Raw genomic sequence first — 13,574 nt, 5'->3', positions numbered from 1 at the left:
CTCTATTAGCTGCTTCCATGATGGTGTTAGATACATACAGGGCACGAGCTTTCGTGCATGCTGCATGGTATAAATTTCTTGCGTTTTGATACCTCATTTTTTTGACAGGCGCATAGTCTTTTCGCCACTGTCTTTCTAATGCCTTGCATTTGGATTTCTCAGTTTTAAGTGAGTCGTTCTACCAGGGGGCTGGGGGAGGTGGCTATTACCCTTAGTGTGGGGGGTGGGTAGGCAGGACTCAGCGGCATTGCTGAGCCACTGTTGAGTTGCTATTGCTATACTCTCCATGTTTAGGCCTTTCCGGGGGGGTTATCGCAGAGTACTGTGTTGAATTTTATAATGTCGAGAGTTTTCCTGTTTTTCCTTGATGTGGCTGGGAAAACAGGCTGTACAGAAGAGATGGCTGGTAATTTAAGGCTAAATTTGATTAAATAATGGTCAGACCAGCATACGGGGGTTGTATCGAGCCATACCAGTTCGGTGAGATTGGTAAATATCGGGTCGAGCAGGTGCCCGGCCTTGTGTGTGGGTCCGGAGTTTAGAAGTAGAGTGTCCCTTTGGCTGAGTTGTTGATGTGTTCTTTCCTTGACATGTTTTTGTCTAGGATCATTCCCGGGGACTTCACAGAGTTGGAGAGTGTGAGAGAACAGTTAAGAGCATCCATGCTGTCGAGCCATTTTGGATTGGTAAAGGCTTGTCATTGGGGGATAGGCGTATAGGGGCTCAGTTTTAGGTGAATGATGCTAAGCCAGGTTTGTATCTTGTTTAGTGTGGTCTTTTTATTGCAAATGTCACTGTAGGAAGATGTTTTGTAGTAAAGTTGTGTGTTGTCAGCATGTAGGTGATATTTCACACCTGCTTGGTTCAGAATAATTGTGTGGCATTCCATGAGGTTGTTAAAAAAGGCTGGAGCGAGGATGAATTCTTGTGGAATGGTGCAGGTTGTGAAAGACAACTTCTGATTTTTATTTGTTGAGAGCGGTCTTGTAGTTAGGACATAAACCATCTCAGGACTGTTTAGTTGATGTCGGTGCGATTCTTGAGGGTCTCAAGTAAAGCTTGGCGGCTGACTGTTTTAACTGCCACGATAGATCAAGTAGGATTAAGAAGCAAGTCTCCTTCATCTAGAGATCTGAGAATGTCGTGTGATATATTAATGATAGCGATTTCTGTGCTACAGCCTTTTCTGAATCCTGATTGGAAGGTGTCGTGAAGGTTGAATGTCAATGTGTTGGTTGAGTTGAATCAAGACGCATTTTTCCAAAGCGTTAGCTAGGAAAGGAAGGTTGGTAGCCACTCTGAAGTTGGGGATGTCATGAGGATCTGCTCCAGGTTTATTGAGAATTGGTGTGACTTAGCCCAGTTGAAGGGGGTCCGGAACTCATCCCGACGAGAGAAGCATTGATGATATTGGTCAAGAATGGCGAGATGATATGGTTAAGGTTCTGTACTAAGGAGGAAGGGAGGGGTATGGAATGTGGATTTCAAATTTCTAATTATCTTGTGGACTTCTCCTTATGTCAACAGTTTGAACTCTGACCAACTGCTAATGTTTTTCAGTAGGTAAAAAACCTCTTGACTTCGCTTATTTGTGGGTTACTTGGGTCTAAAGTAGAGCCTGCAGAGGGGGTTACCATGGAGATGGGTATGTCGTCAGAGGTCTGAGGTGTCTGACTTGTGACATGGGTAAGAGATTGTTCAATTTTCACTATTTTCTCTGAAAAGAAGTTATCTATTTCTTCACAGCGTTCACTAGTGTCTATTATTTACTAATGGGAAATGTGTGTAGTTTGTTGCTTAAATATGTTGTAGAGATCCCTCGGTCTGTTTTTCGCTCTGGCCAATTTGAGTACGAAAGAAGGTACCCTTTTCTGTAAAGATGTTTCTTGTAGGAGAGGCTTTCAGCCCTGAGTAGAGCAAGGTGAGTTGGTGTAGGCTTCTGTATCCATAGTCTTTCAACCATTCTTAGTTGTCTCCTCTCTGTGTTTAGCTCTGGATTGGACCAGGATCTAGACTGGATCTTTCTGGATCTCTTGAGTTTGAGCGGGACACTTGGTGAAGCAGGTTTGTTATCATTCAGTTATAGTGGTCAGGTAGGTCATCGACCATGCGTAGATGAGGATGTGATTGAAGTTGGGCGTTGATCTTGGCTTTCAGAGTCGATAGGGAAATTTTGGGATGTTCCTTGTCCAGTGTGCATGTTTAATAGATGTGGCTTGGTAAGTTCTGGGGTCAGCTGTTAGGTTGGAGTGTATGAGATGGTGATCTGACCCGTCATTGAGCGTGCTATATCTAAGAGATATAAGCTGACATCTGATAATTTTCGCACCTAGAGGAGCACCGCTGTTGTGGGTCTGTTCTTTGCAGAGTTGTTTGAAGTCTTTGATTTACAGTAACTTTCTTGACTTACGGATTGTGGTGTTATCTGTGTCATTCCAGTGAAGATTGATGCAGCCGAAGAACACGTCATTGGTGTCATTTAGAGAAGTCTGTCTTATCAGGTCTGATAGTTCTTTAATTGGTGAATGAGTGATCACCAGGGGGTGGTAGATGGTATGAAGTTTGATAGGGGTTGCACCTTTTTGTGTAGTTTGTGGTCTCACAGGTGTTGAGTCGGGTAAAATATTTATGAGTGATTGCTAGACCACCTCCTGTACCTGCACCTCCTGTGCCTCCTAGTTTATCCTGTCGTATAATGGAATATCCAGGTGGTGCGACCACGTCAAGTATGGGGGTTGAGTGTTCATTGAGCCAAGTTTCAATGAGGAATGTAATGGCAATGTCCTTTGTTAGTATGGTTTCAGCTATTTCAGTTGCATGCTTAAGTATTGATCTACAGTTCAAGACAAACAGGTTGGATGGTAGGGGTCTGGGCACTGTGTTTGTTTGAGAGATTCTGTTTGAGCCGAAGATTACTGGAATACAAGATAAAGGCTTGGGGTTCTTATGGGATGCTTTAGTGCAGTAAGTTTTGGTAAGTTATTTTGCTTCAGATGGGTATAGGGGGTTAAGGGCTCTGTGAGGTGAGTGACCTAAGGGATAGAGGTCCAGTAGGTTTACCGTTATTACTCTTAAGAACTTTTATAGGGAGACTCCTTCTCTGTCATTGAGTCTGCTTTGGAAAAAAATTTGGTCTGGGCCCGAAGTTCCTTTTTAATGTGCGAGATTTCTTCTGCAAGGGTGTCAATTTTATTTTCTATGTTAAGGGTTATGTTTAGTAGTTCGGGGAGGGTTTTGGTACCACATGAGTGGGGGCAGTCGATGGTTCTAGTGCAGCTGAATATTATTCATGGCAAAATCTTGTTTGTTGGGGTTAGAGGTGTGATGTGGTTGTTTTGGCTGGGTGGGTTCCATACTGTAGATCATGTTTGTGTTCAAAGAGACTAGGGGGAGCCCTGTAGAGAGCCTGGGAATGGGGCCCTCCTTATTTAGGTGTAAGACGGTGGTCTGGGTTACTGTGTAGCCATTAGAGCTCATAGGGGGGCATAGTTGTAAGGTATTGTAACAGTGTGGTCTTGCAAGGGAGTAGGTGCTGGGGTGTGTTGCGCAATAAGAGAAATAAGTGTCATAAAATGACGGTCAAAGGTGGTGAGGTGTTGGTTCGTTGCTTAAATTAGTATGTTCCCATCCTAAATTTGGAAATGACGACCTCCCCCTTTGAAGGTGTGGGAGGGGGCACTTGTGAGTTTGGTTCCATATGAGTTTTGTTTGTGTTAGTTACTTGTGGATGAAGAGAGATAAGTGTTCTTCACTTTGCTGGACGTTTTGTGTAGAAGATGAAATCAGGCTTTAGACTACCCTTGTCTGCACTGAGGTAGGTGTCTACTATTAGTTGTTCAGGAAATTGTTTAAGTTTGAACCTTTTTATGGCAGTTTTGGAGAGATTGTCAGGATAATTAATGCTCCAGATGTTGGGACCATATCTCTCCATGTCGGTGCTGTGAAACTTGGGCTCTTAAGTGTATCTTATTTCTTGCTGCCTTCTGTTGTATGCATATGCTTGTTATCTCTCACATTTTTCACTGCTTTTGTCCAGAGTTCAGAATGAGGCTTTTTCTTAATTTTCTCATTTACTTCAGATTATTTTTCTTCTGCTCTGTAACCACGCAGTGTTGTGTTTATTAGACTTTGTATGGATTGTGGTGCAAGCCTCTATTTGCATTGATTTAATATAACACACTGGTTTACTTCCAGAAATACTTGTGTGTGGCTGACTTGGCTCGAAAGGACAAAAGAGTCATGAGGAAGAAGTACCAAATCTACTTCTGGTGAGTTTGCAGCCAGGGAGGGAGTTAACGTTGTTTGTGGGTTATGGGGATTACAGATGAGAAAGTAGACCTAGAGCATCCTGGTTGCAATATATGCATCCTTAACATCTGTCTGGCAGTGTTCAGTCATCCTTTTTTGTTTTATCCCCATCCTAAACTGCCTAAGCTCAGACGCACATGAGATATATATATATATTGTAAAGCTTGTTTAGGATGTTTGCAGGTTTCCTTTCAATGCATTACTGTTTAGATTTTGCAGAGCCTCCATCACACTAAGTTTTTTTCTTTCAGGAATATTGCCACAATTGCTGTTTTCTACGCACTCCCAGTCATCCAGTTGGTGATTACATACCAGACGGTACGAGGGGTGAGATGGGGGAGGGGCAGTTGAGATCAGCTCTTTTTCCACATTTCATGCATTTACTATAATGTATCTAAAGGTATGCAAGCTTCTGGTTGTATATACATATACCTTCATAAAACATGCTGTCCGGTGAAAGTCCTATCCTCCCTCTTTGGAGCACGTCATGTGAGATCACCAGAGAGTAAACACACCTGCCAAAATCCTTTCAACATTGAACTAGATTTGTAACCGAGGAAGGCCCAAATCAGCGTGTACTTTACATCCTGGCAATAGTTACTACACCACCACAAAAAGTAACTTTCCAAAGAAGCTTGCTCATCTGTGAGCTTTCTTTGAGGATAGAAGTTATGTCCCAACACTTGGAGAAAGTCCTCCACCTTCATATTTCCACAAGTGACTACTACCCATCTTGCACCTGATCCAGCGCCCCTATAGAAAATGTGTCATAAGTAACACTACCTATCTCCACAATACTCATCATAAAACACTCACAAGGCCCATAAACTAACATGACATATTTTGAGCAACTGAATCATGTGACCTAATTAATAAAACCCTATTCACAATTTATATACACATTTATTCAACTGCAGTATAATGATTTCACCATGGTTTTTGTAAGGCTTTGCATTTAATTAAGTCACTTAGGCAAATGGATCTGCTGATGGTAATGACAATGAAATAACAAGTCCAGCTTGTCTTTTCAAAATCTTATTTATTAACTATTTATTTAAGGAAAGTGCATTTTATTAGAGGAATAGCAAATCAGAATGACAGTTCTAAGCAAAATCAATTAGCATGTTAAATGAAAAATAAACAGTTTTCCATCACCTAAGCCTTATTTTCCCTGTCTAAAACTCACTTCACCTAAAGGAATAAAGTTAAAAGTCATTTAGCCCTATTGATCCTTACGTGCTCCAAAGAGTCCGTCAAGATGAGCAGCAAGAGCCCCCTCCCTCCCATGGGGACAGTTTTATTCCTTTTCTGACTAACTAAAGTATCTTTATCGGACGTTTTTTCTGTCAATCCAAACTTTCCATTGGCTGAGCCATGTCAGTCCACTGTCAGGTCACGTACTCCTGACCAAGTCCGGGGCCTCATCATAGCCCTTATTGTTCTTAGTTTCACCATCCTCTTTGCTTCCTCAAAACAATACTTTTCCCGGGGAGAAACTCCTCACTTCTTAATCTTGGCAGGCCATTCAGCATCCTGTCCTTGGAAATGTCACCAAGAACACATTCAACTTGACCACGATTGCTTCTGCATTAAACATTGTCAGCTCAGCAAAATACTCTGCGCATGAGTGAAGGCTTCACTCTGGTCAAGTCTCGAAAGCTGCAGCACTGGCAGCCATTTTCTTTAGGCCCACTCGTAAAACTAATGTATAAACAAACACAAAACATCAATTAATGTGAGAAATAAAGTTCGTTCTGTTACCCACCCACCTTTGCTAATTATTAACCCATTAATCTGTTACCTAGCAGAAGCAAATGAAGCAACAAACAGATTTGTGCAACATAAAGACGAAAAGACAAAACATGAGCACACAGAAATAAGCACATGCCATTATAAAATAGCCACATTTAATTTTGACAAAACGATAAACAAGATTAGTTTATTATTTTTCACAAACAAACATTTGCAACATAAAGCACATATATGAGCACATATATTAGTTCCCACGTGTCATGAACTGCATTTTAATCTAGGTTGGTTAGTAATATTCACTCTGTTCACGTTAACATAATTATTTTTATTATGGAAGTTTAACTTTGCGAGTTGAAATAAATATATTTCCAAATCTCGCTCCATCACACCTCTCCTCTTCTAGTCAGACATTTCTAGTCACAATGTTGGGGGTTTTCAACATATGTAAGCCGCTGCCTCAGTGCACTCAGATTTTTTTCTTTCTGGTACTCATGACCAGTGAAGCTGATTATCTTTTTGTGGCTTTTCACATATTTTTTTCTGACCCAGGTAGTGAGACTGTGCAATCAGCAATATTTTGAAGTACATTGTAAAGCAAGAGATAACTGTGTCCAATGTTTTGTTCTTCTTGTAAGTGAAATAATAGGGAGATCAAATGGGACTACAGGCACATACCAAGCTGCAATGGCATGGACACCCCACTGTTGTTGAAAAGGGAATTTATTCTGGTGCAGGAAGAAATATAAATTATTCCATTCAAGTATGAGATGCTGAGGCTGTAGATTGTCCCCCAAGCACTTCTGAGGAACCCATTACTGATCTGAGGTGCCAGTCATGAATGGTCTCAGAATATAGTCTCCTTTAAAGGACCTTTCTCTGACTAATGGCATAGGAAGGTGGTTTCCATTACGATTTAGTTAAGTGTCTCAAGTAGTTTTTCAGTAGTACTGTAAGTCAGAGACTCTTTCCTGAAAAAAGTGTGTAGAGTTCATTTCCATTGTTAAATTTACCTTTAGTTGTTTAGGAGCTAAACTGTGAGTCTCTACATATTTTATTATTAACGTCTAATTGCTTTATGCGCCAGTTTGCAGCACTCTCTGGAAATTCTGATTCCAAATTCCCAGCAGTCATCACTCTTGCAAGATTCTGACCTGGGGCTGATTGTATTTTTACCCTCCTCCTCCAGGTTGTGAATGTGACTGGGAACCAAGACATCTGCTACTACAACTTCCTGTGCGCACACCCACTAGGTGCCCTCAGGTATTTACCTCTCTAGCATCTGTCTTTTTTACATACTCTTGCCCTGCTTTACCTTTCTGTCTGTAATATGGCAGAGGCTCAGATGAATTGGCTGTGTTTGTTTATCACTCAGATTTGGGGTCCCAGCTGTTAGTTGCATGTAGCCTTCTGTCGTTTTAACAATCCATGGGCCTGCCTTGGTTGGTTTTCAAACTAGCAGTGTGAAAAAGTCTCATCTTTGAAAACATCATGCTGCTTTGATGTAGTTTTTAGAAGTGAATATAAATATCTTATGGACATATAAATGTGAGTTTTTTATCTTACATATTACATTGTAGTTGCATTTAGATATGCTTAATACGCCTTATGAGGTGCAGAAGAGTGGAGAGGTAACATGCTATACCATGTGAGAATGCTTGCTTAGAAGAGTGTTGAATTGCACACTCTTCTATGTGGGGAGCACTTTGGTGTCATGCCTGACAAGTGGAGCTCATGTCTTCGCTTACTAAGCCAAGAGTTATTGTGGTGGGTTGAGGTAAGAGAGAGAAAATGAAAGCAATTTACATTATTGTCTGATTGAGTAGGTCTCTGTGGAATCCACACATTTGTGACAAAGGAATAACTAAAGGCATACACTGGTTACAGCAGTGATGGTAGGTTGCCTTGGTATTTGTCCCAGAGTGACAGGAGAGCATTGTACAGGCATGCAATAATGTATATTGCCAGTCAAGGTGAATGATTTGAGTCTAGCCAGGTGCAACGATTAGTAACAGACAGGCATGCAGAGTTCCTTCAATTTCTTTGCCTTTTTCTGGACCCTGTTTTAGTCGGACTTAGATCTCTGTGCACTTTACCCCTACTAAACAGGAGTAAAGTCCCTGTACTCTTCCTTTGACATGTGTAAATTGATGTATCCTTGATTAACTTGGCTGTAAGTCCTTAGTATGTGGTGTAGAAAATGCACTGCGGGCCTGGAAGTTAACTGCCATATTTGGTCTACAGCACCCAGGGTTGGCCTACAAACCATGGTTTCAGGCCTGTTCTGGTAGCCTGACTGCAGAAGCCTAAAAATCTGATGTTAGGCTTGTCAAAATAACCCTTTTTGGCAGGCGGGGTACCCTGCTTTTAAATATTAATCGGTCACCACCCTGCTATTAAATATTAATAAGTCACCCCTAAAATACTCTTTTACACAAGGTAGGGTGTGCAATATATAAAAGTGTAACATGTGTAAAATGAAAGTTTGCATTTTCCTCCAGTGACTAGCCAAAAACTACTTTCACTGGGACAGGCTGTGGCTGAATCCTAGGAAATGTCAAAGTGCAGAATATAAACTTTATTCTGAAACTTTTGACAGGAAATGTCTAAAAAAGGTGTTCAAAGCCTATTTCTAATATTTATTAAAATAGTTTTTTTTTAGAAAATTACCTTTTACCTGCCTGAACCTCCAGTGGCTAATTAGCACTAGCCTACTAACTGCTGGTCTGCCACTGCTTAACCTTAATAAGTTGTGAAAGCTGCTCCCAGAGCAGAAACAATGGCATCTGTGTAGGGATGTTATTTTGTTCACAATGCATGAAGACCTGTTAAGTTGGACCCAATGACTTTGTTCATTAACCTGTAACGGGCATGCCCTTTCATAAGTAAATGTTAGGTGAGAACTAGGGGAAGCCAAACATTTGTTCCCACATTGAGGCTGGCTTCAAACCCAGCAGAAGGGAAGCTACCGCCAGAACCAGTTTTGAGGAACCACAAAGGAGGGGGCAACTCATTTCCCAGGCCACATCTCTGGGTGGACACCAAGGGTCTTCACAAGAGAAGATGGGGTCCCCATCTTCGACTTTGAGTGAGGTGCACTGTGGGATTATTTGTAGCAGGGCAAGTAGGAACTGCTGAAAAAGTGGGGAGGGTAACCCCTAGAGAACTTTACATCAATTGTTAGGACGAAGACCAGAGTTACTCCAGCCCACAGGCTAGTGGAAACCATAAATATGGAATCCTCCTCAGAATACTTTCTTGCCCTGCGAGGGCCAGAATAGGACAGGTCCCTGTGTGGAAATGTGCTTTTTAATGAGCACACCAGTGCAGGGGTCACCCTTCTCTGTCAACGGGACCGTAGACCAACAAAATCGACATTGGCACTGAAGCTGGAATTCAAATAAGAAGTTTATTAATCACTCATGAGTGGGACTACGTCCATACAACACCCTCAAGTGTTCCAGGAGGTAGTACATTGAATACACAGACCATGGTGCTTATATACAGAGTTTGTTGCAGAGTAAGCATGTAGTTACAAATAGAAGGTACAAGCATACACAAGAATAACTACCAACAAACATGAGCAGATGGAAGATCACTTAGCCAGCAAAGTGGGAGGGGAAACAGAACTGCTTACAGCAGCCACAAATAGTCAACAGTTACATCTTGGACCAAGTGCATTTCAGCAGCTACAGGCCTTTGCTCAGTGCATGCATTGCTTTGGCTCAGTACAGAAGGAGTTAACTAAAGTTGATGACACAATCAAAATAGAAAGGCAAGCAACAGGGAAGACCGAAGAATGACATAGCTAACAAAATGGATGCCACAAACAAGATGGCTTCAGCTTTATGCTAACAGAAATTATTTTCGATTTCCACACCTGCCTGCGTAACCTGAGATAAGCTCTTGAAGACTGGTTCTGCTCCTTTTTGTACCCAGGACAAAGTTCAGTGGGTTGACCTCCTGTGTGGCTACAGGGCCCCAATAAACTGAAAGAACACTTTCCTGGATGATCAGTTGCTCTGTCACAGCTGGACCTGCTCTGGACCTTGTATTAGGCTTATACTAAACCAAGCCCTGAAGTCCTAAGAGTCCCACTAAAGCCTGTGAGCCGTAAGTGAAGCACTGCCAAAAAAGGACAAAGTAGAAGCTTTGCTGAGCTAAAGAAACTGGTTCATCCGCTTGGAGATTTTCCTCCGCAGCAAATCCATTTCAGCAGCCCCTCTGCAAAAGGTAATCTGACCCCATGAATTTCTTTTCGGGTTGAGCCTGCTGCCTTGTCTTGCTGGAGTGATCCAAGCTCTATTCCAGAGTCTGAGTCCTAGGGTAAAAATCTTGACCAGGCACAGGTTCCGAAAAGTATGCAACAGATGAAAAGACTTTTCCCACTCTGAGCTTTTCCTGCCAAAATTGCCCGCTTCAACAGGACCTCACTCAACAACTCTCTGGCTTAGGTGAGACATTTCCAGATATAGCCTGCTGCCATGCCCCACTCAGAGATCCTGACTTCTTTTTTTTTTTTTTAAATGTTTTTATTGAAGTTTTTTCCCCCTCATTTTCTTTCCCCCCTCCCCGGAGATCCTGACTTCAATCAAGCAGATCAAGTCCAAAGGTAAAATCCTTGAGTGAGCTATCCCGCTTGATGTATCCGAATTTGGGATCCACAGTTGTCTGTTTCAGTCGTATAGATCCTGGTCTACAGCAAACAAGGTGCTCAAAGAAACGACGCAGTGATGGTAAATAAGTGATTTAAGGTGCGCAAGTCCTATATACACTGCAAATATACAAAGCTAGGGCCTGACATGAATGTACAATTCAATGACACATCTCGAAATCAGAGTATGGGTAAAAAGATCCTGATTAAAACCACTCATCTTGCATATTTGTCAACGCTTCAACCCTAATAACCATTATTTCCAATCCAGGTCATCATCCGGACCAAAAAAGGTAGCACCTGGGAAGAGAAAATGGATCAAACTCATTAACATTTCCCTCAATACAATGTGTATGGTGTACAGTACGAATGAATTATGACATACGAATCTTAAGCAAAACGTCGTGGAGTATAAATTACTCCACCTCTAGGTGCTTTTGCATACCATACTTCATATCACTTTTATGGAGATTGTACAAATAGGAATAGTAAAACATTTGTAATGCATTACATTATAACTGTCTCAGCTGCTGTCATGAGGCAGTGATTACAAAATAAATTACTTAAAAAGACTCTAAAAAAACCAATAAGGGTTACAACCAAATCTGTGGTAATAATTTGAAAAGTCCTCCAGCACTGTCTAAAGATCAGCAATGGACAACTCATCAAAGTGCAGCTATAGAATCGCTGCCTCTTGACTAGCTGAGATAGTTATCATTTATTGAATTGCAGGCGTAGTACTATGCCTGTTTTGGTGAGGTGTGGTGATTGAACAAACCAGGGAAATTTCTGTCATGTTTGTAGAAGGTCTATGGTAAATCACCAAGGAGTGGTAGTGGACTTAATGCTGTGGTATTAGCACTGGCATTGGTTGAGAATTGGGAAACATGCAGAAAGAATGTAAGGTAGGATGAGGGGCACAAATATTTGGATTTCAGTCCCTAGTCCCCTTCCAGACTTAAACAGGGAAGAAGATACAAGACGCTTGTATCCTGTGAGCCCCCTACCTGTACTCCTTCTCCAAAGATGTTAAATGCAGCTTAGCAATCAAGATTCAAAAGTTGGCAAGATGGAAGGGGTGTTAGGGTCGTGATCTCAGGAGAGTGCATAATGACAGAACCCCTACAGAGTTGGCCTACACATCAGCAAAGGACAGCAGGGAAACTGAGGCACCAGATGTGCACCCAGTTAGGTATTATGAAACACGATTCACACAGTCCTTGCTTCCTTAACACTGACTCACACATACATGTATCAACATTTTATCTCAACTAATGTTTCTTGACAGGATGTAAATGTAGGTGATGTGTTGGTAACAAGGAGACAAAGGTGGAAATCTGGTCAGGTATTTAGAAATGTACCCAAGATTAAGTGAGTGTTACCAGCAAACTTGATCCTGAGTCAGGCCTCAGGTCGTGTCAGGCAGAGTCACTCTTCTCTCCCCTCTCTTCACAAAGATGGTTGTGCATGAAAGGGAGCCCTCCTTAGGCTCTCAGGTGTTGCAGGAGTGCTGCAGGATGGCCTAGAGGTCCCATGATCTCAAGTTAAATGCCATAACCTGTGAAACTCTAGTATTGAAATTCATATGTAAATAACACCATGAGCAAGCTCAAAAGACCAACTTAAACCTTGTGAAAAAGTAAGCTAAACATGGACACAGGAGGTCAAAGAGCTACACCATTAATTCTGATGGATACTTCTAACTGCAGATTCTGCATTGTAAGTTCTTCATTAATGGTCATACACACTAGAAGAATTATGTGCTACCTACGTGGACTCCGGAGCACTTCTCAGAGTTGTAATGATCATTTAAAAACCACAAGGTGCCAATGTCCGTCTGTCTTGAGGAATCACACCTTGTTACAGCCTATCGGAGCTCCAATTTCTTTTTCCAGAGAAATTATGATGAAATATATTCTGTCTCGTTACGAGTCCAAGATGGACCTCTACCCACAATACACTCTACTGGCATGTACCTCAAAGAGACAGTTTTTTTAACAGAAACTTAGGTAAAAGAGTTTTATATTTATTACTTGATTTCCATTGCCCAAAGTTATCATTCCAGGTAGGTAGTTAGGTTGTTTAAGGCTTTAATGAAGACTCTTGTGATGCAGACCTAAGACTATAAGTAAGTAACTTTTTCATCTGCATCATCTGGTCTTCATTGATAGTATATACGCTGAATTAGAATAGCAAGCTAAAGTCTTACTTCAGAAAGCGGCTGTTGGGCAGCAGGAAGAGAATATGGAGGGAAAAAAAATTGCAAGTGTTCTTGGAATGATACAATGAAAGAGATTCTCTATTGAGAGTTTTCTCAGAGTTTTCTGACCTATTCTATCATACCTGTGTTTTGGATCCATGCAATAATGTCTTGTAAATTTGTGTTCTGATTTCCATTGGTATGTGTCTAATCCAAGCTGTAGTAGCTGCTATTTCTCAGAGAAAATGTGCCTAAGTAGGGTAGGTAGGGTGTTGTTTGCTAACAGGATACTATCCATCAAGTTATGGATTACTTGGATGTAGCCATGCCTTGTCTAATCTTACCATGATATTTGATTTGTCTTCCTCTTATCCCTTGTCTTACCTATATAGAAACAAAGAACCCTTCTGAGATCTAGAAAATGCAATGCATGTTCTGCAGGTGTTGAAGGATTAGGAAAGAAAGTCGACAGAGTATTACTCTGGGTGATATGAAAATCCTAAATTATCTCTTGGATGGATGAAGAATGGGGCTGTCATTACCACTCTGTTGGAAAGGAAAATAGTGCAGAGTTCTACTGCATAAATAGCCCGCCACAAAGAGAGAGTTACTTATTTTCAGTAACAGTATTTATATACTTCTAATTACAGATTCCTCACTTTT

The 13,574-nt window shown here is 41.4% G+C and overlaps 1 protein-coding gene across 4 annotated transcripts in view; it reads left to right on the top strand.

Moving 5' to 3' along the window:
- The window catches only part of SIDT2 (SID1 transmembrane family member 2), a 224,939-nt gene that overhangs the window by 119,412 nt on the left and 91,953 nt on the right, over positions 1–13,574 (top strand). For all 4 annotated transcript variants that reach the window (XM_078682294.1, XM_078682293.1, XM_078682297.1 and 1 more), the window contains 3 exons: positions 4,195–4,268; positions 4,560–4,626; positions 7,247–7,320. In XM_078682294.1, coding sequence (XP_078538420.1) covers positions 4,195–4,268; positions 4,560–4,626; positions 7,247–7,320 — 215 coding nt within the window. The remainder of the gene's footprint in view (positions 1–4,194; positions 4,269–4,559; positions 4,627–7,246; positions 7,321–13,574) is intronic.

Source organism: Lissotriton helveticus, chromosome 3_1, assembly GCF_964261635.1.
Source record: "Lissotriton helveticus chromosome 3_1, aLisHel1.1, whole genome shotgun sequence".
NCBI classification, from domain to species: Eukaryota; Metazoa; Chordata; class Amphibia; order Caudata; family Salamandridae; genus Lissotriton; species Lissotriton helveticus.
The sequence above is the reverse complement of the archived record's forward strand: the minus strand, read 5'-3'. Positions and strand labels throughout refer to the sequence as shown.